The sequence below is a fragment of the Syngnathus acus genome, chromosome 6 (assembly GCF_901709675.1).
Source record: "Syngnathus acus chromosome 6, fSynAcu1.2, whole genome shotgun sequence".
NCBI classification, from domain to species: domain Eukaryota; kingdom Metazoa; phylum Chordata; class Actinopteri; order Syngnathiformes; family Syngnathidae; genus Syngnathus; species Syngnathus acus.
In genome coordinates this window covers 10,321,415-10,347,382 of record NC_051092.1, presented here as the reverse complement: position 1 = coordinate 10,347,382, position 25,968 = coordinate 10,321,415, and the positions used below count along the sequence as shown (strand labels likewise).

General features: G+C 39.2%; 1 protein-coding gene across 1 annotated transcript in view; it reads right to left on the bottom strand.

Annotated features, from left to right (window-relative positions):
• Positions 1-4,596: 4,596 nt before the first annotated feature.
• The window catches only part of tmtc2b (transmembrane O-mannosyltransferase targeting cadherins 2b), a 64,419-nt gene continuing 43,047 nt past the window's right edge, over positions 4,597-25,968 (bottom strand). Inside the window, exons 4-12 of the mRNA XM_037254385.1 lie at positions 24,462-24,576; positions 23,190-23,275; positions 21,882-22,066; positions 20,724-20,802; positions 17,707-17,828; positions 13,917-13,998; positions 12,485-12,599; positions 8,694-8,757; positions 4,597-6,740 (exon numbers count right to left, since the gene is read on the bottom strand). Coding sequence (XP_037110280.1) covers positions 6,561-6,740; positions 8,694-8,757; positions 12,485-12,599; positions 13,917-13,998; positions 17,707-17,828; positions 20,724-20,802; positions 21,882-22,066; positions 23,190-23,275; positions 24,462-24,576 — 1,028 coding nt within the window. The 3' untranslated portion in view covers positions 4,597-6,560. The remainder of the gene's footprint in view (positions 6,741-8,693; positions 8,758-12,484; positions 12,600-13,916; positions 13,999-17,706; positions 17,829-20,723; positions 20,803-21,881; positions 22,067-23,189; positions 23,276-24,461; positions 24,577-25,968) is intronic.

The following is a 25,968-nucleotide window of genomic DNA, read 5'->3' as shown; positions in this document are numbered from 1 at the left end:
GGCAAAATCAATCATTTCCAGTCTCATTCAAGTGCATTTGTTATGCATGTATTTTGTCAGGCAGCCATTGAAACCATTATCAGTCCTGTCTTTATGACGCCTTGTGTTTCCTCCAAATAAAAAGAGCTGCTTTGTGGGTCAAGACCTACTGTTGGCCATTACCGAGCACAATGAAAACCACATAATGGGGTTCTTTGTCCTGGAGCTTGTTGTTTTGTTTCATTTCTGTTTGGAAAAAGGAAAGTAAACTTTCATCATTGGGTTAATTAAGTCTGATTAGATCATGTATGAATCACAGCAAAGAACAATATTAAGGCTGAAACACACCAAAATACAGAGACTTGTGTGTTGACGGTGTGAAGCTGAAAATAACCAAATCACCGAGTTGGGTGATGCTGCAAAAGTAAAACCCCAAATTATCCATTTGCCATCGACTACATCCAAACTATTCTATTTGGAATCTCCTGTTCTTTTTGTGAGCTAAAATACGTTAAACTTAAGTAATTCAGGTTTTTATTATAGCAGCATTCATGGGAGGGAGTCATACAGGAAAAAAAAAATATATATTCTAATTTTTTAACTTGAGTTGTATTGAAGCAACACAGCAAATTTGACAAACAATTACTGATCTTCCATCAAAAACTTTTATCAGACCTGTCATGAGCCCTCTTGTGTGTCCTAAAGAATGTCCTGTGCCAGTGTCAAAGCTAGAATAACAGCCTGTCCACTCACAGCTACCACAGGGAGATATGCTTTGGGGGCACAACTAAAAAAGTGTGTGTGTGTGTCACACTTGACTAACCAAACCTCCCTGATATGAGGCCTATGGCTCACTCCATGCTCAAGAATGGTGTCCCATTTCTGTTGTTGGAGGAATTTTTCAAAGAAAATGTCCGGAGTGGTTAACGTTTTACTGGTGTCTCGCATCGGGGTGTAATAAGGCCCTGGCAGACCTGACTGGGGTGTCCACCTCGTGGATTTGCATGATTGATGCAGCCGGTGTTTGAGTGGGACAGGTCGCCAGCTCTAATGGCTCTCTGAGGAACTTAATCAGCAAGTCTCTCAGCTTTGAGGAGAAAAAACACTATAGCTTGAGGGGAGTCCATACAAAAAACCGCTTGATTTGCGGCACTCGTCTTACTCGCAGCAAGAAGTCTCTATAGCAAGATAATGAGCTTAATCAAGAGCGAGACACGAACGCTCCTGTGGTGAAGTCTTATGTAAGGTGTGCGGTTTCTTGATCAAACCACACATTCAAGGTTTGGACAGTTAAAATATGAAGTCCTTCATTGCAATTGCACTTTTATGTCCTAGCATCAGGGCAACTCATAAAAGTGACAGAATAAATACATAACACAGTAAAATGTAGCTTTCTAACAAGTGGGTTCTTATGTTTCCGGGCATAAAATACTACAAGTGGGAACAAGGGAAAAAAGCGGTTTTCTGAGTAAAGACGGCAGTGATTACATTTGTACTTAAATTATTATGATTTATGTGGTGGCAAACAGAAAAGCAAAGCAATACACGTTGACATACTTGGCTAAAAATAACAACCTGTAGACAAGCAGATATTATGAACTACAAAAAAATAACAAGACAATATGAACTACAAAAGTCACGTATTGCAAATAAAATTCAAGGTTGACAGCACAAACATTCTGTTGCACTAACTGGAATAGATATTAATGTGAAGCCTCATGAAGTATAAAATGGTGTGTCGACTTTTTTATGTCCTTTTTTCTGTTGTTCTACACAACAATTCCTTCGACGTGGCCAATGAAGATGACAAGACCCTGTGTCCAAGCCGTGGGGTTTCTACTAGTAATATCTCCTGCAGCACTCAGCACAATATAACAGTATAAACACAGAAAGCTAGAAGACAACCTAGTGCATGTGAATTGATATATATCACATTAAAATAGGTCAACCAAAAGCTTACTGTATGTAAGCTAATAGCAAGAATCCACATGTAAATTATGCTCATTACGTACTGGAGAAAATATACTGTAGGAATAACTAATCACGTTGTATGATTTATTCAAGTATATATTTGTAAGGGAAACATACATTTCAACTATATAAGCTAAATTTGATTTATCGTGGCGTAATGTGGAGGGGATCTACTCATGAGCACTGTTGCTGTCAGTGTGTGTTAAATCACCCGAAAAGACCCCTTACAGGTCAGATGAGTCATTTCTTCACATCACAATGAGGATCTTCAAGTCTTCCTCAAAGGAACGTCAACCTTCTGTGGATTGCGTTCGAACCAGTCGGACATATCGGAATGGTCCCATACTAGTGTTTTTCCTAATGTGCATGCAATGGCATTTGAGATCCTGAATGGAAAGCCAGCTGTCTGGAGAAGCGCTTGTTGTTTTGACAGCACACTTTTGGATGTTCACATCCCCTTCGCTGTCTCTGGAACTAATCAGTCCTGACATGGTGTTATGCACTGGACCAGCTGCAAAAAAAGTGTTCAGAGGGCCTCAAGGGTTATGCTGGTAATAGCGTTCTATAAATCTTCAGGTGTGGCCATCCCGAGAGATCTGTGAATCTCGGTGGTGCCAGACTCCTTCTTTGGATCAACTTTGTAGATCCCTGTGCAAGATCATACTACATCATATTCTTTAGATCAACTTTGTAGATCCCTGTGCAAGATCATATTCTCACTATGGGAGCCAGTGTTGGTAAACGAGATATTGTGCAAGTTGCTTTTTCTTATACTCAACTCATGAAAATCCACAAGTAGGCCTACAGCACAAGTCATATTTACAATTTGCAATCTTTGATCATCAAAATAAAATTTCCTTATACTCAATTCATGAAAATCCACGAGTAGGCCTACAGCATAAGTCATATTTACAATTTGTCATCTTAGATCACTAAAATAAAATTCAGGACATAGAAAAATACTTCAATAACATGATGCAAGAAATTCCACGTCATGCTTCTTCTATCAAGCAATAACATTGGATACATACTTACATAGTCGTGTAATCTTGAAAATGTATCGAACACTGGTTCAGATCATTGCACTGATAGTCCATCAGACAATATCAAATACTATCTACCTGATGAAACTGGGCAGCTGTGAAAAAAATCCCTTTTGGATTTCTAACCTTTGGTTGAACTTTGACTGCTGCATAGTTTCAGTTAAGACTTTGCACGCTTAATGTAATTCTTTTTGAAGACAAAATACTATATTTATAAGAAGTGCCCAGATGTCATTTTTCAAGACATTTGTGCATCAACACTTCTTTAGATGGTCAAACCTGAGAAATGTCTGCTGAAGGGATGTTATCAACGATCCTTGATTTATCATAATTGCTTCAATTCAAAGCGAACCTCTATTGGTAACATCTGTTGGAATAAGTAGTGAGGCACATGAGGGTGAACATTTTCTTGTTTTTAAACTACAGAAAATAGAAATCACTGTGGCACCTATTGCTAACCTAATATGAAGCAAACATGATTTATGTGGACAAAAAATGGAATTGCTTTTCCCTGAGGGGAAAAATAAATTTTAATGAGGATGTGTTTAAGTGTATGAAGTGCGCAACAATAAAAAGTTAGACCACCATTTTTGGAACGAAGAGTTCCTAGGCCCACATAAGGTAAGAGATCATGAAAAATGTGCTTCCGAATTAAATTGTTTCGTGAAAGTACACTACCGTTCAAAGGTTTGGGGTCACAAAATTGTTTGGGTGACCCCAAACTTTTGAACGGTAGTGTATATATTTATTTAGATAATTATTTATAGATTATATATATAATCTTCTGTGTAAAAAATCTTATAATATATATGTATACTTATATTCATAGATTTTTTATAATCTTATACAAATATAAGATATAATTTATAATATTTAATTCATAATATTTTATTATAATATTTACACTACCGTTCAAAAGTTTGGGGTCACCCAAACAATTTTGTGACCCCAAACTTTTGAACGGTAGTGTATATTCAAAAATGTAATCCTCATTTAGTGTTGTAATGGTAATAGTGAACCTTCTATTGGTGTTCCGTTTCTCAACGTGAAAACAGAACCATAAGTTCAACATCATTCATTCCTCATGATTTTCTTTTTTTTTTTTAAGTCCTCTTTTGGGTGGCGAAGCATCTGCATTATTTATACATCGGGACTCATTCTTCACCTGCTTTTACATATATTCTGGGAAATCTCAAACTCCAAGTAAACACACATTTCTCTAATACAGAACACAACTGCCACTGGACAGTTTAAACAGCTTCTGTGTATTCTACAACAGGAAGTACAAGCAGCGCCATGAGGTCGTACCTGGACTATACTGTACGCCATATGTGGACATGTGCTACCCTCCACACATGGAAATGTTTACATGTCTTCTTTGATCCACAGAGATCAAAGCTGAGGAGATCCATTACCATTATTTTTATGACAGGCTTTAACAAATTTGCAATGGAGGCAGTCTTAAATGCGGTGTAAAAGCTGTTGCACAGCCTGCAGGACTACCCAAATAATTTTGGCAGACAAGAAAGCGGGTGTGAAATGTCACTTAATTACAAAAGGAAAAAACCCTGGTGTAAGTTGGACCCAAAAGGAAACAAATCCATTCAAATGCATGATAGCATAAATTTATTAGGGGAAAGAAAAGCAACATCAGGGAAAAGTTCTGTTCCAACATTTAAAAAAAAAAAGAAAAAAGAAAAAAAGTTACAAATATCAATATTATATACAACAGCTTTCAAAAATAAATCTATAATTTAGCTCTGTGAAGAATTGTTTCTGCAACAATGCACTGCTTGAGATTCCTGAGCTGAGCCACAGAGTGGGACACTTGACTCAAGCAATTAGCAGTTTGCTCAAAAACACACTACGTAACACTGAAACACACGTTGTGGAGTGTCTGACGTTGGGAAGGAATGTGAATGGAAATGTACTGTACCGGTATTACACGCGTGACTAATCACCAAAAAGACATGAGCAAGTTCAGATACCACATTCAAAACTGCACTATTTATCAAAGTCGTACTTCAAATGAATGTCGAGACTTAATCCATGTAAGAAAACACAAACACTTTCTTCATTAAGCATGTAAAACACAGTGCCAGCTGGTTCCGTTGCTGTGGTAACACAACACAATAACTTACAAAGTAATGGCCACTTTCCACTGCACGGTACCTACTTGGCTCAAGGTGCAATAAATTGTGTCTCTGTGGCCAACATGGCAAGAATAAAAAAAACACCTTGTTCTCTTATTGTTGTCTATTAGCATGTCTTGTTCTGACTGGTGTGTCCAATAAGCATGTTGTTTTTTCTTCGCAATTTCCTGAAGTATTGTTTTGAAATTGGAAAACGAATTGCACTAATCCACGTGCTGGGATGCAGTAAAAAAAAAAAAAAGTGGCTTCCTCAATGATGACAACTCGTAAATATCACCGATTCTGTACATTGTCTTCATCTCCAGAAATTGCGTTTTCACTTAATTTCGGCTGACAACAGCAACTATGTTAATGACACAAAATGTACAACATGACACATTGAGACTAACACCGGAAAGAGGAGAAAAAAAATGTAGTGAGGCAAACTAACATATCTCTCACTCTTTGCCGGACTACGTTTTTCTTTTTTATTTCTTTTTAAAATACACACTTTGGGTATATATTAGGATTCATTTTATAAAAACACATCAAATTAGTTTAGTGCAATGCAAAACATGTCTTCAGTCTTTGCATCCTTAAATGTAGAAAAGGTCAGCATGGCTATAGATAGCTTTTGTATTTGGCTAGAACATCTCCTTCACTCATTGACGTATTAAATAAAAGCGTGTGACATGTATGAGAAGTGGTGACACCCACACTCCCATACCAGTCCTTAAATTGTTTACAACTTCCATAGGAAGGTAGTTTATTTTTCCATTGATAACTTCCTACTTGTTCCACAAAATCTTCATTCCCGTAGAAGCGCCGACATGACACTTGCACCGCTTCGAAAAAGTCTCAGAAGGCATAATAAATATCACAGGTCCAAGTTCTTTCTCGTTTCCATTTTCAGGCCAAGTGTGTAAACTGTAATTGGCGACAAATATAGTACTTTCTTAAACTCTTGAGGCCTTGGTTGTGCTGCGAGAGCAAATAAATTAATTCCCTTTTCAAGTCTCAAATATTCCAGCTACCTTATTTCTTTATAATATTTCTTTTCAAATTTAATCTAATCTTTTATTGGTTATTGATGTATTGGGTGGCATTCTGAATACCGTACGGTCTTACTGACAGACTATTTGATTCATTAAAAGGTGATAGAAAACACCTTCCTTGAAATTCTTTGCCAATGTTTCAGGATGGAAGCTCATTCCTACCTTCATTTCAAGTGCTCTTGTTAGAAAAAAGGAGCTACAATCACACCAAACTTGGGACATTTTTGTCAAAAGTTAAGGTGTGTGCAGGAGCCGTGACATGGGCGCCGAAGCACCGTCAAGACCTCTCTGTATTTGCAAACATCCTCCCTGAGTCTCTTTCATGTCAACAAGCTGAGCATGAATGTCATCCTTTCGCCAAGGAGGCAGTCCACAGGAGTTTAAGGGCTCGTGGTCTTGAGGCCTTGTTTCTCCATGATGTTCCACAGCTTTCGCAAATTGGACTGGGTGATGGTGTCATCCGGTTTGAGGCGCAGCGCTCGGAGGTAATTAGCTTCAGCTTCTTGAAGTTTCCCATTGAGGTGGAGGATTGCTCCCAAGTTCATCAAGGCTGCAGGATACTACAAGACAACAACAGAGGAGATTTCGGATGCAAGTGTGCATAGTTATGGAGGAGCGCCATTTTCATATTTCTGCAGGGATGCCATATTGGGTTCATGTCTGGGCCACTCAAGGACAGTCTCAGAGTATCAGAGTTGTCCTCAAGGCACTACTTTGTTATCTTGACAGGGTGCTTGGTGTAACTTTCAGTTGAAAGGTGAACATTTTTTCACCAGTCTTAAATCCATAGGTCACTTGAAGAGCTTTTCATCAAGGATCTGTCTTTGCACAGTTGGGATACCACTGACCAGGTTCATGGTTGCCTCCAGATAACATTGTTGATGAGCTGTGAGTGGCAACTGTGCAGCACCCGAGGACCCTATTTAGACTTTGTGTCAGCAATTGAAAGAGGAAACTAGGACAAACCAGAGCATCAGGACAAAGCCTGTTTTTGACATACATGCAGGTACGCTAAATTGGCAAAGCTGACTGCTTTTGTAAACTACCGACGCTCTGTTTGCAGCAATGCTGGTGAAAGCAGTGCACTTCAGTGGTGGTACGCTTTGAACTCCGGAAGCTGCTCAAAGAGTTTATTAGGAAAAGTCTTTCTGGCAGATGAATTAAGCGCTAAAAGAAACCTTTGCTAGGTGTCAGGTATGTTTAACCAAGATATATAGAAGCTTTAATATAATAATAATAATAAAATATAGTATATGTATATATGTGTGTGTGTATGTGTGCGTGCGTGTATATACGTATATATATATATATATATATATATATATATATATATACACACACACACACACACACATACACACACACACACATATATATACACACACATACATACACACGTATATACATATGCATACATATATACACATATACATATATAAACATGAACGAATTAAGTAACAAATAGCAGTCAGCAGGGAATAAACCAACTATGGATTTTTTTTCTTCCAAAGATAACGGAAAAAATCTTTTGGAGACCATATCAAGTCCTAAGTTAAATTCCTCCTCGATTCAAAGGTAAAACCTTTAAGCAAAGCTCAGCCAAAAGTCTTCCGCGCTCTGTATCATTCATAGGAGTAAGACGTCTGATTTATATCCATACTCCTGCATTTTTCCTCTTGCCCTGTAGCAGCACATGCGGTACTCCGCAAATGTCCCTTGTCAAAAAGCCTTCATTTTTTTTCCTCATTTCCTGCAGCTCTGCAACCACTCTTACCTCCCAATCCTCCCCCCAAAACCGTCATATAAGCAACAAAGGCAGAGCCAGATGTGCAGCACATTAGCCTGCTCTGTACAGCAACATGTGTTCCATGTAAAGTCCGAGTGTGAAATTCAGTTGGGCAATCATTGGCTCAAATAGTGCAGGTAGGTATTAAGATAAAGAATCCCATGATGAGATAGGACACATCAAAGGGGAGATGAAGAGCCATGCAAAGCAAGCATCAGATATGACTAAACTTGCCTCGCGAGAGGCAAAGGCATGACTTTATATGGAGGGAATTGTCCCGCAGACATTGGTTTTTAATACAAAACACTAGTGCGTTTGAGTAATTCATGAAACAACAGAAGATGGACAGGGTACATGGCTAAAGTCAAGACACACTGAAGTGTTAACAAGATGGGGTACACGAGTGATCTTGTCATTCTTATAATCTTTGTCTTCTTTACGCTTACAGACCATTTTTTATTTAGAAAACATTACATTTTATCATTAAGAATCTGAAATGTTTTCCTGCCAATATGGACTGAATATTACTACTTAACCCCTCTCTTTGTAGTCCAGGTGTATTTAGCATAAGTGTTTGCTTTTGAAGCTGGTAATGGACCAATAAACCTCCAGTCTGAGTAAAATCCCTAATTTTGCAGAGATTCACTGATAATGAAGGCCCATTGAACAGTATGTGATAACCCAGTTGTAATGGTAATACTAATGATTCGCCATAGGATGTACTTACGTTGGGTCTCAGGCTTGCTGCTTGTCCGTAATACTTCTCAGCTGCTGCATTCAGGCTGGCTTGTCTAAAAAAGGAAACAGAAAGAAGCAATCATTACGCATCTTTATTGCGAACATACACAAAGGAAGGCTTCAACCTGCTGCTTATGGTTTGTATGGGTGTCACTGAAAAAATAATGGAGTGGACAACATGAGGGTAGACAATACCCGATTCATTCACCTGAATTATTTCTCATTTAATAGCATCTTTCTACATGATTGGATCCTTGCTTTGATAACTGAGTAGGACAATGCAAACACTTTTTTGTTAATTGAGTCGCGAAGTCCAGAATACAACTTTACAGCGAAATGTGGAACCAGTGATGCTTACACTGTAAATTAATCTTTTTAGTTTTAAACTTTCGAACCTGTTCCTTATCAGCTGATGCCTAATATTACGTTGTCACTGTTACCCCATTTGTCTTGTTGCTAAAAGTCTGCTGAAGCACAAATTACAAAGGCCAACTGCATTATTTTCACTGATGGTAACAATTGCTCCATTGAAATGGGCTATTTTGACCAAGTCAAGGACAGCAGGGCACAAGTGGCTGCTGGTGGAGCTCCTTTTTCTCTCATGATCAAAGAAAGCCAGCTTTCATTTTGGCTCTTGTGGTCCATTATAAGCTCACTGTTTTTTTTAACATTCTAGGTTAAAGGGCATTTGACATTAACAATCATCAGTTTTCCATAAAAATCAACAGTGATGGATGTTTGGTTTTGTGCTTGGAAAAAAGAAAAAATAATAACCTAATGTTATGTGTCTGATTACAGTGAAGTGAAATATGCAATTTTAAGCTATTTGGATGGAAGAAGCACATCTGGCCAAAATACCGTAAAAATGGGGGAAAACCAACAAATGTTCGTTCATTCTACCAGAAGGCTCAAATCGGGGCTTATGTCATGTCGGCCAAACTCATCCACAGATGCTTTGTTAGCTGGGGTCATGCTGGAACAAAAAAGTGCCTTCACTAAACTGCTCCCACAAAAATGGAAGCATATTATTGGCCTAAAATGGAAACGAAATGAATCATACTTTTTTAAAGTGTGCTAACGATGACGAAAGTGAGCATGCTGTAGATTTAAGATAAGGTTGCATTAACACGGCCAAGCAATAAACTAACGTGCTAGCATTTTTCAAAAAGAATGTCCACGATAGAGCAATCCAGACAGGAGCAGGCAGACATGCTAGATTGTTATAAATGGGTGAGTTTTCCATCTAACCACAACCATATGTTTGTTTGCCATTATTTAGACACTGATTTTTGAAAAAGGTGATGATTTCTTCTTTAACCCATCACTCTGTCTTGCAGAAATCAACTGGAAAGCAACCAAAAGAGCTCAGGAGCCTTGTAAGTCTGCCAAGCTGTAGTGAACAGAGGTATGTATGAGAGGGGTGGTTTCCAAACATACAAAGATCCTTTATTTAAACCTTAAGTAAAGAATAAGAAGAAGAAAAAGAGACAAATGAACTGCTGGATAACTGATATTGTTGGGACATCTTGTTTTGCAGACAGTTTATCTCCCCAAGGCATGAACAAATCACAGAATTTCAAGCATGGTAATGTTATTGATTGAGCTAAATGGCAGATGGACTTAAAATCACAGTCATCCGATCATTTTTTAAATTCACCATTCGACTAAACATCGAAAACTCCATCATAAGAAGTCTACGAGTACCTACAGTAGGAGTTGCAGTTATGATGTTTTGTGCTGGAACTGAGATCAATCAAAAGAAGCTCTGATTGGCATACCAAACATCATGCATGCTTGTAATTTTTCTAATATGCTGCTATTTGACATGGCGGACAAGGTCATAAAATATGTGTATTGCAAGTGTATTTTATTTTTTCTCTTGGGTGTGATTATAGTCTATCGTACAATATCGCATGGTTTGACACACAAAATGAAAGGTACAGAACTTCATAATGTATTAAACAACATTAAACAGCCTACTTTTTAAAACTGACGCTGCCAAATAGCAGCAATTTAGAAGAGGGAAGGAGAAAAACACTTTTCGAACTTGTTGAAAGGAGACATGCAATTATTAGTTTGGTAGCTAAATGATCACAAGCACACGAGAGTGCAATAAAAGACATTCACACAGTGTCTCTTCCCTTAAAAACCAGAGGCCTTTCCACGTCTGCACCCAACACAAACACATAAAGCGTGTGAGCTGTAGAGGAGTCAGGCACCAGGCCAGACAGGAAGAGGAAAACCTGACCATTGCTTAAAACTACTCTCTGGTAGCGAAGTCACATACATATAACTAAAGTAAATACAGTTAATGGCTTAGTCTGATTGAAACGGCTTTTACATTACAAAAAATGCCCTCATACCTAAATGAAAAACTCACACCTACGAGTAATTTGGAATGCTCAATCAGCCTCCCATGCATGTTTTTGAGATGTGGGAGGAAAACTGGAGTGCCCGAAGAAAACCCACGCAGGCACGGGGAGAACATACAAACTCTATACAGGGAGGGCCGGAGGTGGAATTGAACTCCTCCCTCTGAACTGTGAGGCGGACGTGCTAACCAGTGCTCTGCCGTGCTGCCACAATAAAAAGAATAGATGAATCCAGGTTGTGAGAAAGCACCGATAATGGATTAGGCATTTAAAGTAAAGTCGAGAGTAAAACCAACACACTCACTCCAGTTTCCCGCCTTACTGGGCATCTACTGTATGTACACAAGGCACACCAAGTGAGACTTCCCTTTGACTCCCTATTCAAAGACAATTCATGTAATCCGGTTTAGGGATTTACTCAAATTATAATCTAACATTGACTAAACCAACTATTTTGAAAAATATAGCAGAAGAACAAACTCAGTGAATGTGAGAATACAGTCAGTAAATCCAGATTTATTGGAACATGAATGTTCTGCACTGCAGGCAATAAAGTGCATGGGTAATATTCAAAATTTTATAGTAGAGAGCAACCGATACATTTCCACCTAAAAAGGCCATAAAATATTTGACTATTCTTGGTAAAGTAAAATTTAGGATTAAAACCGTGTCTAGGCAGTTTATCACTGCCTTTCTATAATAACACAACCAAGGAAGCACATGTAGAATAATTACAGTAAATGGTATTTGGGGAGAGTGACATCTTGGATGAGAGCCCTGCTGCTGGTGCTGTTGTATATATATGTATGAAACGTCTCTAGCAATGTGTAGATTTACTTATTTGCTACTATATTTAGTTACGTTGCTTTCTTTGCCAATTTCCATTCATCATACTGAATGTACCAGCCATTGAATATTTAAAAGGTTCCATTCAGAAGGACATAAACTACTGGTTTGTCATGCATAATACAACTTTTCTTTTTTTTTTTTTTCTCACAGTAAATAAAGCTTTCATTTATGCATTCAGCATCAAATCCCATTTGATGGCTTGCATTTAGAAAAACAATAGAGAGCTGGTGGGCTATGAACACTTCATATTTCTGGCCCCTCAGTTGGACGTTGCTCTTTGATTTTGGAGTGGAAGCCAGTTCCCGCAAAGCAAGAGTGGCAGGGGAAAGTGGGAAAGCACGTATGAAAATATACAGCTGAAAAGCTCACTGAGCTCAGCTGGCAATGCGACCACAGAAGACGATTATAAAGTGGAGTCGAGTCAATTGTACTGGCTGAGGCGAAACTATCCAGACATGGCACAAGTCCCTCTTTTACAAACTGCCATCCCATTCAAATAAAGCAATAGAGTACACGGTTGAGATACCACAAACTAAAAGAATTCTAATTCAAAACTTACCTGAGCATGTGAGCAGCACTGAAGACCACATCAAACTCCTCGCTGTCGAGTCGCGCCGCCTTCTGTGCCATCTCTGCCGCTTCCAGCAGGCGTGACTCTTCCAACAAGAACTGACCTGGAAGCCCAACAGAGAATTGCATTGTTAGAATGCAAAGGGGAACTCTTGAGAGAAATAGAACCGGCATAATGACACCCAAGGTGGAAGAACATTAACGAAAACAGGACACAAATGTAAATATTTCGACATTGCTCAGTCTTAACTGTTCAAATTAACAAATTTGCAAACAGAGAATGTAACATGTGCTGTGATTAATATATAACTAAAGTTGTGTGGGAGAAGTTTTTGTGGGGACTTGGGTACTGTGTTGACTTCAGCTTTCCCAAAATACTCAACCAGGATGCTTAGTGGACTGAGAAATGATCAGAAAAGTGTGTATTGCTCAAAGCACACAGACTTGGAAAAAGAATATACTCAAAAAACCCTTCATAATATAATGCCACCGGTCGCATTTATGGAAGGCCGCATTTTCGAAAGCATGAAGTCATTTCCGGCGTGACTTCACCTTAAGCCTGTTCAAATTCGCCTCAGGTTATGCAGTCCAGCAAGGCTATGTGAGCCTTTCCAGAATTCGGAAACTACATGCGGTCAAATTGCGCCGGAAGTGATGCTATGCAGCTGAAAAATGCGTTCGATCATGCGGCCAAGTGTTGATGTTGTAAACTCCTGCTGGTGCATTGTCCCCACAATCTTGCAAGTGATTTACAAACTCGAGCCAGAAGGAAGTGCTGCGGAATTGATGAAGAAATTGGCTTTTTACTGGATTCTGTCATATTTTTCAGCGAAACGAGGTCATCAATAAATTAGAAACGGCTGTTGGTATAATGCTGTGCTGTTCTACACCTCTACAAACTGCAAGCACATTAACAATCAGTGTTGATTTAATATCGCTATAACCCATCCGGTCAACTGAAACAGAACAATATCTGTGTTTTTGTACTAAGCATCATTGCATTGTCAATGGTTATAATTTTGCAGTTTGTTGTCTAATCACAAGCCTATAGAAAAAAATTGAGTTATCTCATGTGTTCTACCTCCTCTTCTTTTGATCATTTGAGCTAATGACTCTGTTACTGTTCAGTATTCAATATTATTTTTAATATCACTGTTAATGTTCAGGAATTTACTGTCAAAAATGTAAACATAGTAACAAATATTACATTTTTTTACAAACACATCCACAATAGTGATAAATCAACTGACAATAAAATTAAGTTCATTTTGTTCAAATAAGATTCTGTCTGTCAATACACTGGCTTCCTGACTACAAAGACCAATACATAAGCTACTGCATATATGTGTATGTTACTTGAGGATATGAGGCTGGGATCAAGATACGTCCAAATGAAGTCGAGAAAACAAACGGCTACTCACCATAATGCATGTAACAGTTGCCCTTTGTGGGATCCAGTTGGATAGCCTTCAAGAAGTACTTCTCTGCTTCTGATTTCTGCCCCTGAGACAGATTAACCACAGTGTCATTATCGCTATTTCAATTGCCTCATGAAACTATTCATTCCAATAATACCGCACTCAGCTCAACAGTCCAAATATCTTTGTGTATTCTTAACATGTCTCCCCAAACCGCAGCCTCACTTTAACAATAAATCTGAATAAATACGCATTGCACCCTTGCTATTTCTTCAAGCTCATGTGTTGTGTCAACATACTGTAAGCGTGGTTACTCTTGATACGGCCGATCAAACGGGGCAAATAAATCCATCTTATATCTTATCTTCTAACACTTGCGGAACGTAACCACAGAATGTTGGGTGTACCTTGGTTTCTATATAATGGAAAATTGATTCAAATTGACCCTGAACCGATAAAACCCAAACACATTTTGGTGGACTTGAATTCAGATGTGCCCCTTTCTGACCCATGATAAACCTGACACAAAAATTAACTGCAAGAGACTGATGACAACCAATCTATAATCTAGTGAGAATGAGAATGATCACTCAAATGTGCAAGGCATGTGCAGCTGTGTATATACCGTGAATTAACCCCAATGCAAAACAAAACCAGTCCCAAAACAGGACGCAATTAAAAACAAACCCACAAAAAAAGACCCTAGTGGCTTTGAATTGTCAATCAAAGTTAAGAAAGCAGAGCAGCTGGCCAATAGAAGTGCAGACTGGGACGTGGACAGATTCAACACAGGCGTCAGAAGACATCTGATCAAACAAACCACAAACAGCAGTCATCTATAAGAGCCTGGTTTAGTATTAACAAGGCAGCCATAATTAGAATGTGTTCACTTGAAAGGACAATAAACCCAACATGCATAATGCATTCACAAAGCCTTTATAGGTTTTAGATAGTGAAATACTTCATTGTGGCACCATCCAACCACCAATCTCATATGAACGCCGGTATGGTTTTAAGTGATCTGCACATTCAATGAATTAATTTTCGAATGTAAATATACAAGTGTGGTTAGTTCCCTCCCATGCTGTGGAAAATCAAGCCAGTGTGAGGTATACTGCCCAGTAAATATGCCTGGGAGTCAACTTACATTCCAATTGGAAGACGGTCATCTCTGGGTAGTTTCATTCTGCCTTTTGACAGGCTGATGATTTTATAATAACGGAGGCATATGTGTGTGTGTGTGTGTGTGTGTATATTTTCTCAAAGTCAGAATAAAGCTTTCATTCTCACAAATGGGAGTTGAGAATGGATGGAAGATGTGACTTCTGACACATCTTGACATAATGAGTTACAGACAAATAAAGTAAAGTCACAGTGTATATCAGACAGATGAAAAAAAACGGACGCATGTATACTGTTGAGCCTGTGACCCTCGTGAGGATAAGCGGTTAGAAAATGGATGGATGGTGAATGCAGATACAAGTGGTTTACTTGGGTAAATAAAAAGGCCTGCCTCAAATTCATCCACCCGTTCATCTTCCGAAGCGCACAAGGGTCGCGACTTGCTGGAGCCTATCACCAATCATAGCTGTCTCAAATCATACCTTTATTACCCATAATAGTAGTATATGCCCAAGATATGCAGTGGGGGTTTGGGTTAGCATTTCACATTTTTTCCTGAAATGATAAATCATGTCCTGAATGGCCTCTATACAGTGCAGACTCTGCTTAGGCTCACACCATCACAAAAAAAAAAATCAACTGTTTTTTTAGTTTGCGGTTTGTACTGCACCATTCACACCTAAGATACATGATGACTGTTTCCATAAGGCAAATAGAATCAGAATCAGCATTCAACTACCAAAATACATGGCCTATTTCTACTTTTGTATCTTTCATTCCAGTGAGCTTCTATGCTTCCTTGCATTTTGGCACATACGCTGGCCTTAATGGTGTGTGCCTCACACCTCAAATCTCTGGATAATGTCACACAAGTAGCAAAGGGATCCCTTGGATGAAGCCTGATTTATTAACTGTTGAAAATAACAGCATGTCGAGAAAAACAATTCTATTAGCAACCATTTGTGCCAACATTCTGTCACACATTCTAATCCCTAAGGTGGAGGTGTGGAGTGTTTAGCACAATGAGGCGGCTGAGATTTCATTACATCTCCCTCTTCCTTCCCGACAAGCAATAAACTCCAATTCAATCGCCGTCTGTGCTTCAGCTACCAGTTCTGCACCTCTTGTCCTTTCACTCAAGCTTTAATGATCGAGCTTAATCTCTCAGAATCTCCACCCTGCACCTCAACCATCCGGAATGGCTCTGGAACATTCTCCTGGCTAGTAATTTTGCCACAGGAGAGTGTGCAAGTGGGCGATGACAGATGACCAGGCTGCAGGGCTCGTCTTATATCCTTTCCCCACACTGACTCAGTCTCGTAAGTACAAAGCCTCAAAGATGTTTGATTAAGAATAAACGTGTCACAGCGGTCAAGCCCAATAATTAACTTCCCTCCTGTGCTGGCATTGCACTAATACAATCATATGTGCTTTAGAACTCCTTTTCCATCCATCACTGTCAAAATGTACACAATTACATCCCTTAAGGTTTCGACTTTGAGCTAAAATCAGTAACAGTCTCCTAAATAAAATGCGATTCTCGTCACGGGTAGCTGAGCGCCTTCCTAGAGTAAACTTCACCATACCATAACACTCTTCTGTGTTATTCCCAGAGACTGTGCTTGAAAAAACAACTTGAGCTCATGTGATTTATGATGAAGGGCTCTTGCACAGAAAGTACTTTATGTCTGCTTAACACGCGACTTTTATTTAAGATCACAGTGGAATAACTCTGAAGTCTCAAGACATCAGTTTGGTTACAAATGGCAGTAATTTGGGTCAGTCATAGTGGTGTAGCAAACATAGCAGCATGCATGTGATCAATATCTGCTCAGTGTGTGCGGGTGTGAATTGGTTTTGTGTCCTGTGATTGACCAATTAGAGTGTAGTCTGCTGGTGCGCAGGGATGGGCTTGAACCTAATCCGTGACATTGTATACTATGAAAGCTGCAGACAACAAATGAGTGGATGAAAATAGATAAACAATTGAAACTGACTTATTAGAACCCGCAATAGAAAATTGGGGTTGGTTTCAGATGAATGTTTCTTCTTGAACGCCTTTTTTTCCAATTAGGAAAGGGATCAGTTTCAAAAGGTTCATAATTGAGAAAAACATTAATTCACAGATGAAATTGTTTGTTTATGGAAATTAAGTCAGGAGATGTTTAGTTCTCCAGAAGAAGTCCAGATGCCATTGCACTGGGCTTTAGTACACACTTATGTCCTTTCATTACAGGCTCGGTGAAGGTTGTAAATGACGTACAGGAATACAAAAAGTGACAAAAAATATCGAATGAAAAATTGCAATGTCACTGGCTTAATACATTAGACCGTACCAAATGACAACATTGTGCCAAAATAACCATGTATTTTATTAGATAGTCTTCAGGCAGATGAATAATAGCAGGACAGAGGACAGTGAAAGGTTTTGAAAAGAATTCCAGTCTAGAGAAATATTTATCCACTAAGGTGTAGCAAAAGCGTCAGGAAAATATTTATCTTCCCTGACGCTGGAGCAAAAGTGTCAGCAGAACCCCCCTGTGTGTATTGTGTTCAGTTATTTTTGCGTATGACTTCACTTGCAAGAGGCACAATTTGTCATGATTTCCTTCATAAGTAATATAATAGTGGCTTTAAAGGCCAAACAAAAGAGTGGAGGGAGAAAGCTTACTGTGGTAGCCAGCAGTTTTCCATAGGTGAGGTGTGCAGGAATGTGGTCCGGCTTGGCTCGCAGGGACTCTCGGTACCAGTGTTCAGCTTCAGTCAGTTTGTTTAGTCTCATATAGGCCTCTCCTGTGAGGGCAAAGGCAGAGATCAGGTCAGGGTTCAAGCTGTCAAAGGTTAAGAAACCACACATCTGCCGCTTGTGCTGCTAAAGATAGACAACCAACTTTTGATTCGGATCTGGTACAATTGGGTCAGTAAAAGCTTTCTTCAAAATTCTGCGCTCAATCCCAACATCACTGATCAAATGTTTTAGAACACGGTGTAGTGTGTGATTTGAGCAGTGTTATATTAAGCGCTATCTCATCCTGCCTCATGTGTCAGACATCATTTGACACCACCACATCTGACCCTCAACCTGCTCACACCTGGAAAAACAATGACATCTCGTCCAAAGTCATCAGGTGACGCCTGCGTTATTGCCAAGAATTTGACAACATTGCATGGTAACTCTACACAACGCAGCTCAGAATGCATCCAGGGAAGGAGGCTTTGCGTATTCCAGGTGTTAACGCTTCACTTGAGCTTTTGACATGGTTTGTATATGCAGCTGCTCAGTTTTTACCCACGCTGGAACAACTGGAACCATAGGAACACTTTAATTCTGTAGAGATTACGACTAAGCCTTGCACTGATGAGAAAGTATGACAGGCAACAGGTGACACACACTTCTTGAATTAACAGTCACATTTGGGGTGGTGTGAGGATGTAATGACATACAAAATTATTATTATGTCCTTAATCTAGTTTTTGCTCATGAGAGTTATTAAATGTGTGTTAGGAATATGCAGACCTAACCTGCAGTATTTCTATAGCACTGTGTTATGAGTTAACAAATACCTGATAACATTTTTGATAAATAAAAATTCCTCCGATTTTTATCTCGTATGTGACAGCTGATTCTACACAAGACGTGGACATGTTCACTTTTCCTTCATTCAATTGGCAGTTACAATTGTTTAAAATTAAAAATATAATTAAAAATTAAATTATTATTAAGTAATGCCACCCTTTTGACCGGACTGGACAAATAAGTCAGGCGGGGCAAACAAGCAGTGCGTCAGCGGTCGCATAAAGCGCAAGTCCATCTGTGACTTTAAATGTGGTGGAAATTGAATTCCACACAGTACTTGTCATTGAATATTTATTTGTCTTATTGTTTGCAAGACACTCAAACTTTGTGGTTCATCTCGCGTTCCGCGAGCTACCTGGTCTGCATTCAAAGACCGTTCACACCATCAAACAAAAAACAATGCATTAAAAGTTGACGGCCACAAATTTCCAAACAATCTGGGTTTTCTAACAATCGATAAATGCTGACGCAGTAAATTGGAATTTGTTTTTGTTACAAATTTACTTTATTAGAATCAATAGTCAATTTAGTCCCTCATGTTACAATTAATAATTACATTACATCACTGAGCTTCAATGCTCCATTCTGCAAGTTATCTCAGTATTAGTGGTCGGGATGTCAAACGTTAAATATCGGCATTCTAATAGTAGCGACAAGATAAGCCGAGACAATAATCACAATCTCATGAGTAGCTAAGCAAACTCATTAAAGCTATAAAATCCACTCATCCATTTTCTAAACCACTTGAATGTTCTCAACATTCCACGTATCTAACAAAACCATCAGTGCACACCAAGATGTAACATAGCATCTAAACTAGCCTTGGAGTGGAAAATTCCTCAGCTCGCCAGAGAGCATTGGAGTAGGCCCAGCACAGTGCATGTGATGAAAGGGGCTGCTCATTGGCGACTGACAAACAGCATGAGGACAGCACAGGGAATAAACGTGAAAATAGTTACGAGCAGGTGCGCCAGTTGTGCAAATTCAGATCTGGGGCGACACAAAAGTAAAGTGCAGAAAAGAAAATATTGAAGGCCCTGTTACAAAATTGCTGCTTCATGGCAAATTGAGCTTTCGTCGACATTTTGACATCTTCTCAGTAACTCTGTAAAATTGCATCTCGCCAACAAATAAATGAAGCAGTGGCACTACCAAGTCTGGCTTGCAGATGATGAGAAGTGGCCTTATGATAGAGGAAGAAGGGGGAGGCAGGAAGAGAGAAAAAAGGGAGAAGGAGCAACCGAGCATCTGCTCTACAGCTGTAAGCTTGCTTCTGGAGTTGAAATCATTCAACTTCTGTGCAGCACTTTCTTTGCACCATCAGGCCGAAACGTCATGTTGTATGTTCTTATTCAGTTCAGCTGCTCCCACAGTCAAAGACAGTCAGTGATTGACTGGCTAACTGTGCAGGGGTTTGGTAGTGGGCACACATTGCTGAAATCATCACCGACTGCCCAATAACCATAAAGTGTCCAAATATAGATTTAGTCATGAGCACAGTATTGGGAAACAATTATTTTGACTGAATTGATTAAAAACTGAATGTGAAAACACATGCTGCTTCAACGTATTGTAAATGAGCAGTGCACACGTCACTGGCAACGGTTGGTAACTTCCGAATAATTTCAAAGTGTGAAATGTTTCCTAAATGGAAGTCACATCTCATGAAAACTCAGAACTGAACGAGTCAAGCCCTCTTTTGAGGGTTGTGCACAAATTTCCAGGTGATGAATTGCGGGTGTTTCGGTGTAACTTGAATGTGAGCAAATTAGTAGCAAGATACTGACAACTAAACTAGGCCAAGTTATACTCAGGTCTGACACATTATGCTGATCTATGCTTGACAGCTGTTGACTCAACTCATGTTTGGTGTGACTTTCAAGCCATATTTTTCCCCATCACTTAGGTAAAACTCAATTTTTCAAATCAACTTTCAAGGCTTCACTACAATAATAATTTTGAGTTCAAAAAAAGGTACTTTAAGAGTTATAGCCGAGTGGAATCCTCCCAAATATAACCTCATAGCCTTGTTTCTGCAGCGTGTTCTTTCCCCCGCATTGAAAAACAACAGCTGCGATGCTTTCAGCGTTGAAACAAAAAACAGTTGTTACCCATCATGTTGTAGAGGCTCTGCGGTGCAAATTGCCTTGGCATCTTCTGTATTGCTTGTTTAAAGATGGAGAGGGCCCCCTATGAATGACACACACAAGAGAAAAAAAGGTGGGATGTTTGCCTTCGACTGGCGCTTGGGTCGCCTGGCGTCAATACAAAGCGTGGAATTGGGGGGTTGCTTGGAGGCTGGTTGATACAGAGCTGAGGAGGAAGGAAGGGTCTGTCCACAATGTCACGGCTATTAAGACGACCGGAGTTTGGTTTCGCATTCTGTGTATGGGGGCAGCGATTTACCTCTCAAATTAAATGGTCAAAGGATCTGGAACCAGTTTACTGCTGAAGCTAATGCTGTGGTCAAGAGGTCAGATTTCAGCCATCACACTGTCTAGAGTGAAATGGAATCTGCAGGGACTCCTGCCAAATTCCCAACTCAACCAGCAGTGCTAGTGCTTCTGTACAGTGGTAATGTGCAGAATTGAAACCACAGCTACACAAGTCTTCAGGGGGTTGAAACCAAATGGAGTGCTTCAAAACAGCCTAAGGTTTATCTGCTCAGTACATACCCTTTGACAAAGGCAATTATAGAAAATATGTACAGAACACAAGCCCCCCCCCCCTCAGGGGCCAATTTAGCTACTGCCTACATTTGATTTCACCACTTGTATCGGCAAACTCTTTCTTTTTATTCCCCTTAAGAATTACACAAATATATTAACAAATGCTTTGTGCCTAATTGTTTGAGCAAATTGAATGCTTTATATATTATATATGTTAATGAGGCTTTGTTCCATTATCAAAATGGAATGCTATTTATGAGTTGGGGGTCAACACGGGGTTTATTGTTATAGTATGCACTGAACAGAAAGACACCACTGAAACAATACGATACAAAACAAATCATATTATTGTAATATGTATGCATTTTTACCAGCCGGAAACATACAGTGTATGTTAATAAGGTCTAAAGTTTATTTTATTTTTGTTTAGACTCTAAACAAAAATATAAAGGAAGACCTTTGATACAAATCAATAATAGAAGCCACCTTTGTAAGCTATCACCAGAATAATAACCGTGTACTGTAGATATATCATTTGTACTGCATCTCGGGACAAGTATAACTAATATGCTTGACTGCGAAAAACAGAACTAGCTTCACCTCTTGTTGTCCCTGCTCATGAAGCTGCTTCCCCAAGTTGTACAGGCAGCTGGTGACTGAGCTCTTGTGGGCGTGAGGGTCCTTCAGGTTCTCGTCTGGAATGTCAGCGCAGGTTAGAAAAGTGCGCTTAGACTCCTCCAGGCGACCCTGATTCATCAGGATAATGCCTGTATTCAAGTAGGCGGCTGTATAGAAAAAAAAAAGACAAAAAGAAAGCACAAAATGTATTCATTTGCATTATAAGCTGAACGAGTGACTAAAGCGGTGCTAATTAGTGCAATTTTCCAACGGACTCCGTCTGTGTTGTGTTTCAAGATTGTTGAGCTAAAACAGCATTTAAAAAAATTTAAATACGCATTCATGTATTCTGACAGCGTCTAAGAATCTTGCAACTTTCTTTGCAGTATGAAATTGTTTTTGTTGTTTTTATATGACAATGAAGCTATCGTATACAAAATGCACAGACTTTATGAAAACACCTTAATTTAAAGAAATAAAAATCTGTTTCGTTATGTTTCATGGTTGACCTATGAAGAGGTCCTATGGTATTCTGAATAAAATACACTAATTGGATTTGGCTGCGTGGTTGATTAAAACACCCTTTCCTATTTTTATTCTGTCTGGGAATTTCAACATTAATATTTTAATTATTGTATCAAATAAGTGAAGCAGGCCTGTGACAGAAAACTGCAAACGAGAGCCATAAAATAATTGGGGCATTTTTGCACTACCTCTGTTATTAGGCATTGAGCAGTGGAGTAAACGAGAAAAGGCAATACAATTCTCTTGCCTTCAATATGTCGGCTGCTCTGGCTAATTCATTACCTCTGTTATCAACAAATTGATTGGATAATTGCACACCGAATTGAAATGTTCTAGTCCAACCGCGATCGTGATTAGATCTTTAATTACATCAGGGCAGAAGGAACAGACTTCCTGTTTATCTATCATAGAACAATTGGGAGCTAATATATTCTGGTAAAACTGGGAGTCATTTGTAATCATGACAAAGTGAGCCTGGCTGCTGAACACCTTGTGGGAAATCAATTTTCAGACAAACTAGTCAAATGGTGGAGAAAACAAATCCAAACCAAGTCAAGCACAGAAAAGAACTTCCTTACAGAATTAATCATAGATGACATCATGTGTTTGCTTGTTCAATTGAAAGCACCAGCTGTAGGCCTGCTGCCCTTTGCCTCCCATTCCACTGGCCTCACATAACCGCAGCCTGCCTTCACTGTTGCCTGGACACAGTGCAGCCACAACCAAGCGCTGCAGATTGTCAATACCCGGAGAAGCTGTACTTACAGGCCAGAGTTGGCCGGCTCCCAATAGCCAGCTTATAGTAGTGAAGCGCCTCTGAGAACTTGTTGCTCTCCTGCAGCAGCAAACCACTGCAACATCAAAATGACAATGAATTGCAAGAAACCCCTAAGGTGGAGATGTTTTCAAAGAACGCAATCATAGGTAGAGAATACAAGCAGTTAAAGGAAAAAAAAGAGCATGCCAGCAGGTTTGCCGCTGTGTTTTTATTCCAGGTCTAGCTTAGTAAACATTGATCAAAGTTGAACTTGTGAACTCTGAAAAGATTAAGCACAGTATTTGTGTTTGCTTTTTCCATCCATATCAGAGATGCTGACCACTGCATAACAGTGACTGGAGTTCAGGTCATAATGTACTTCCTTGGACTGCAAAGTACAGTCATGTAATGAGTAAACATTGCTTAAAACCATCACTAGTTGCTTCAAGATATGATTCAACAACAATCAGATCCACGCAAGCTACAGTGCTCTTAAAGATCACATTAACGTTGACATCCCTGGTCACTTCCTGGTTCACATAGGATGACAGAACATAACCATTTTTTATTCTAGGGTAACAAATCTAAAGAAAAGAATCAAAACCTGTTCAGGGGTAATTCCACACAGGAAATTCTAAATTCTGTTTGTTAATTTGTTATCAGGATATTTTCAATCCTGACTAAGAGGAATTAGTTACACAATAGTTGCAAAAATCTCTCTATCAGCATTCTTAGCCAGATTTGCACAATATATTTAGAGGTTTCTTCATCTGTAGATATTAGAAAACCACAGAACACTACAGTCCGTCATTATTGGGTGTGGGTGTTCTGCAATTTCCCTCAGGCTTCAACACACCACTTATAGCTGTCAGATATTGAGCTCCACTGGGAACATACTGAGGTGGGAGGAAGCCTCCTCTGAGAATAGTCTTGTGATCAATGGAACTTGTTAGGAGGCGGGCGCCGCCATTTGATCGAGCAGACATAGAATCAATGATTGAATATGCTTTCGCAAGATAATTAACTAGTGTTTTGTACGGAAAATAATTCACAACATTTCACTATAAAGTTCATTGGATTTGGTAGGGAATATAGTGAGTTTGGTAGGGAATATAGTGATTGTTTGAAAATCATGACACTAATGTATTTAACTCGTAAATTCCATCTGAATTCTTGTAAGAACATACTGGAAGACGTCAACAACCGTCATCTATTGGGGTGATTTTAGTACATGGAAGAAAGAAAGCACTAACACGCAAAACGACAAAATTTCTACTCACAGATTATACAGCATGTCAGCCATGTTGCTGCGGTAGTAGAGCGCATTTCTGTATGCCTGTTCTGCCTCCTCCATCTTGCCCTGGCTCTTCAGGACATTTCCCAGATTGCCCCATGCTGACAAATCCAAAAAGAAAACATTCATTGTGATGCGTGTGTCGCAATATTCATGAATGACAACGTTTAAATCTCTTTATGAATTGATGACATAGTAAATAGGTTTTATTTTGCTATCCACAGCCGCTCAAGGCTGTTGGATTGTATGTTTTGAGGCCATTAAAAGAATGTTGTCCCGCTGCAGCTGCTCTACAGGGCTGAGGGATGACACACTAGGAGAGCTTTGTGCCAGAGAGAACCACTTATTGCTGTGAGAGTGTGCTTGAAAAGGAGACCACCACTGAGCTATTTAACTACTAATGGCATTAGCAATAAATGTAGGAGTGAAAGAAAGAAAGAAATACGTAAGTATCTTGAGAGCTTTTTTATACAGTTACAATATGAGCTGGAAAATGCACACGGAACAATTTAAGGTGCATATAAAGCTACATAGATACTTGATACATATAAACTGCACTGTCATTTTAGTTTCAACAGTCTTAACATTACTATCGGTAGGTTATTTTCAAAATTCAATGCAGCACGCCTTTCTACAATGTGATCATTTACTTCCTACCAAGCACGATCCCTGAGGAATATTTAGTAGAAGTAAATAGAATTTGCAAGCCTGTCTGACTTATTTGTGCCTTTAGTTGCATGCTTGTTTAGACGGTTGGATGACGGTCCGCTGGTTTAGCGTTAAATTTCACAATTCAGACAAATGCTCGATTTTCTTTGAGGTCGAATCCCTGGCTAGGATGAACATGAATGCCCCTTCTGCTCTGTTCGGTTGATGGTTGGCCAAAACAAACAGCCTGTCATGCCTCAGCTCTGGTGCAATATTTGAAAGGGAAATTAGCTTACACAATGTATCCTGCTGTTGCCTCACGAGTCGTAGCCCTACTTCCTTTTTAAGTGGCGATTAGAGCAATGATTTGAACAGAAATCCCTGTCTGTTGGCCTTCAATAAAAGGACTGTCGAATATTTGAATTCCTGTTGAAGGATGCAATTATAAAGTAGTGCCACGGCAGTAGTGCCCTTCCAAGTGAAAAAGGCAAACTTGTGCTATTAAAAAAAGCAGCATACTGAGTACAAAAGAACACTCAGCTTTGTTTCTTTGAATGCTCATTCTGAAAAATGAGGTAGAGTTTGAGAAGGAGATGCACAACTTCCATATTCTAGTAGTGAGGCTAACTGATGAAGAAAAGACATTTTGAAACAGCCTTACTTTGAATTATTTAGAGCAGTAACAGCAGCAGATAGAGACCTTGTGCATGTCATTATAATAAAATAGCTTGCAACTTTCATTAATTTGTTGACATGCTTAAATTTTTAAAGTCTTGATACTTTGTTGACTCCATTCAGTTACAATTGTTGCTGAGGTTCCAACACTGGACATAATGCACTAGGTT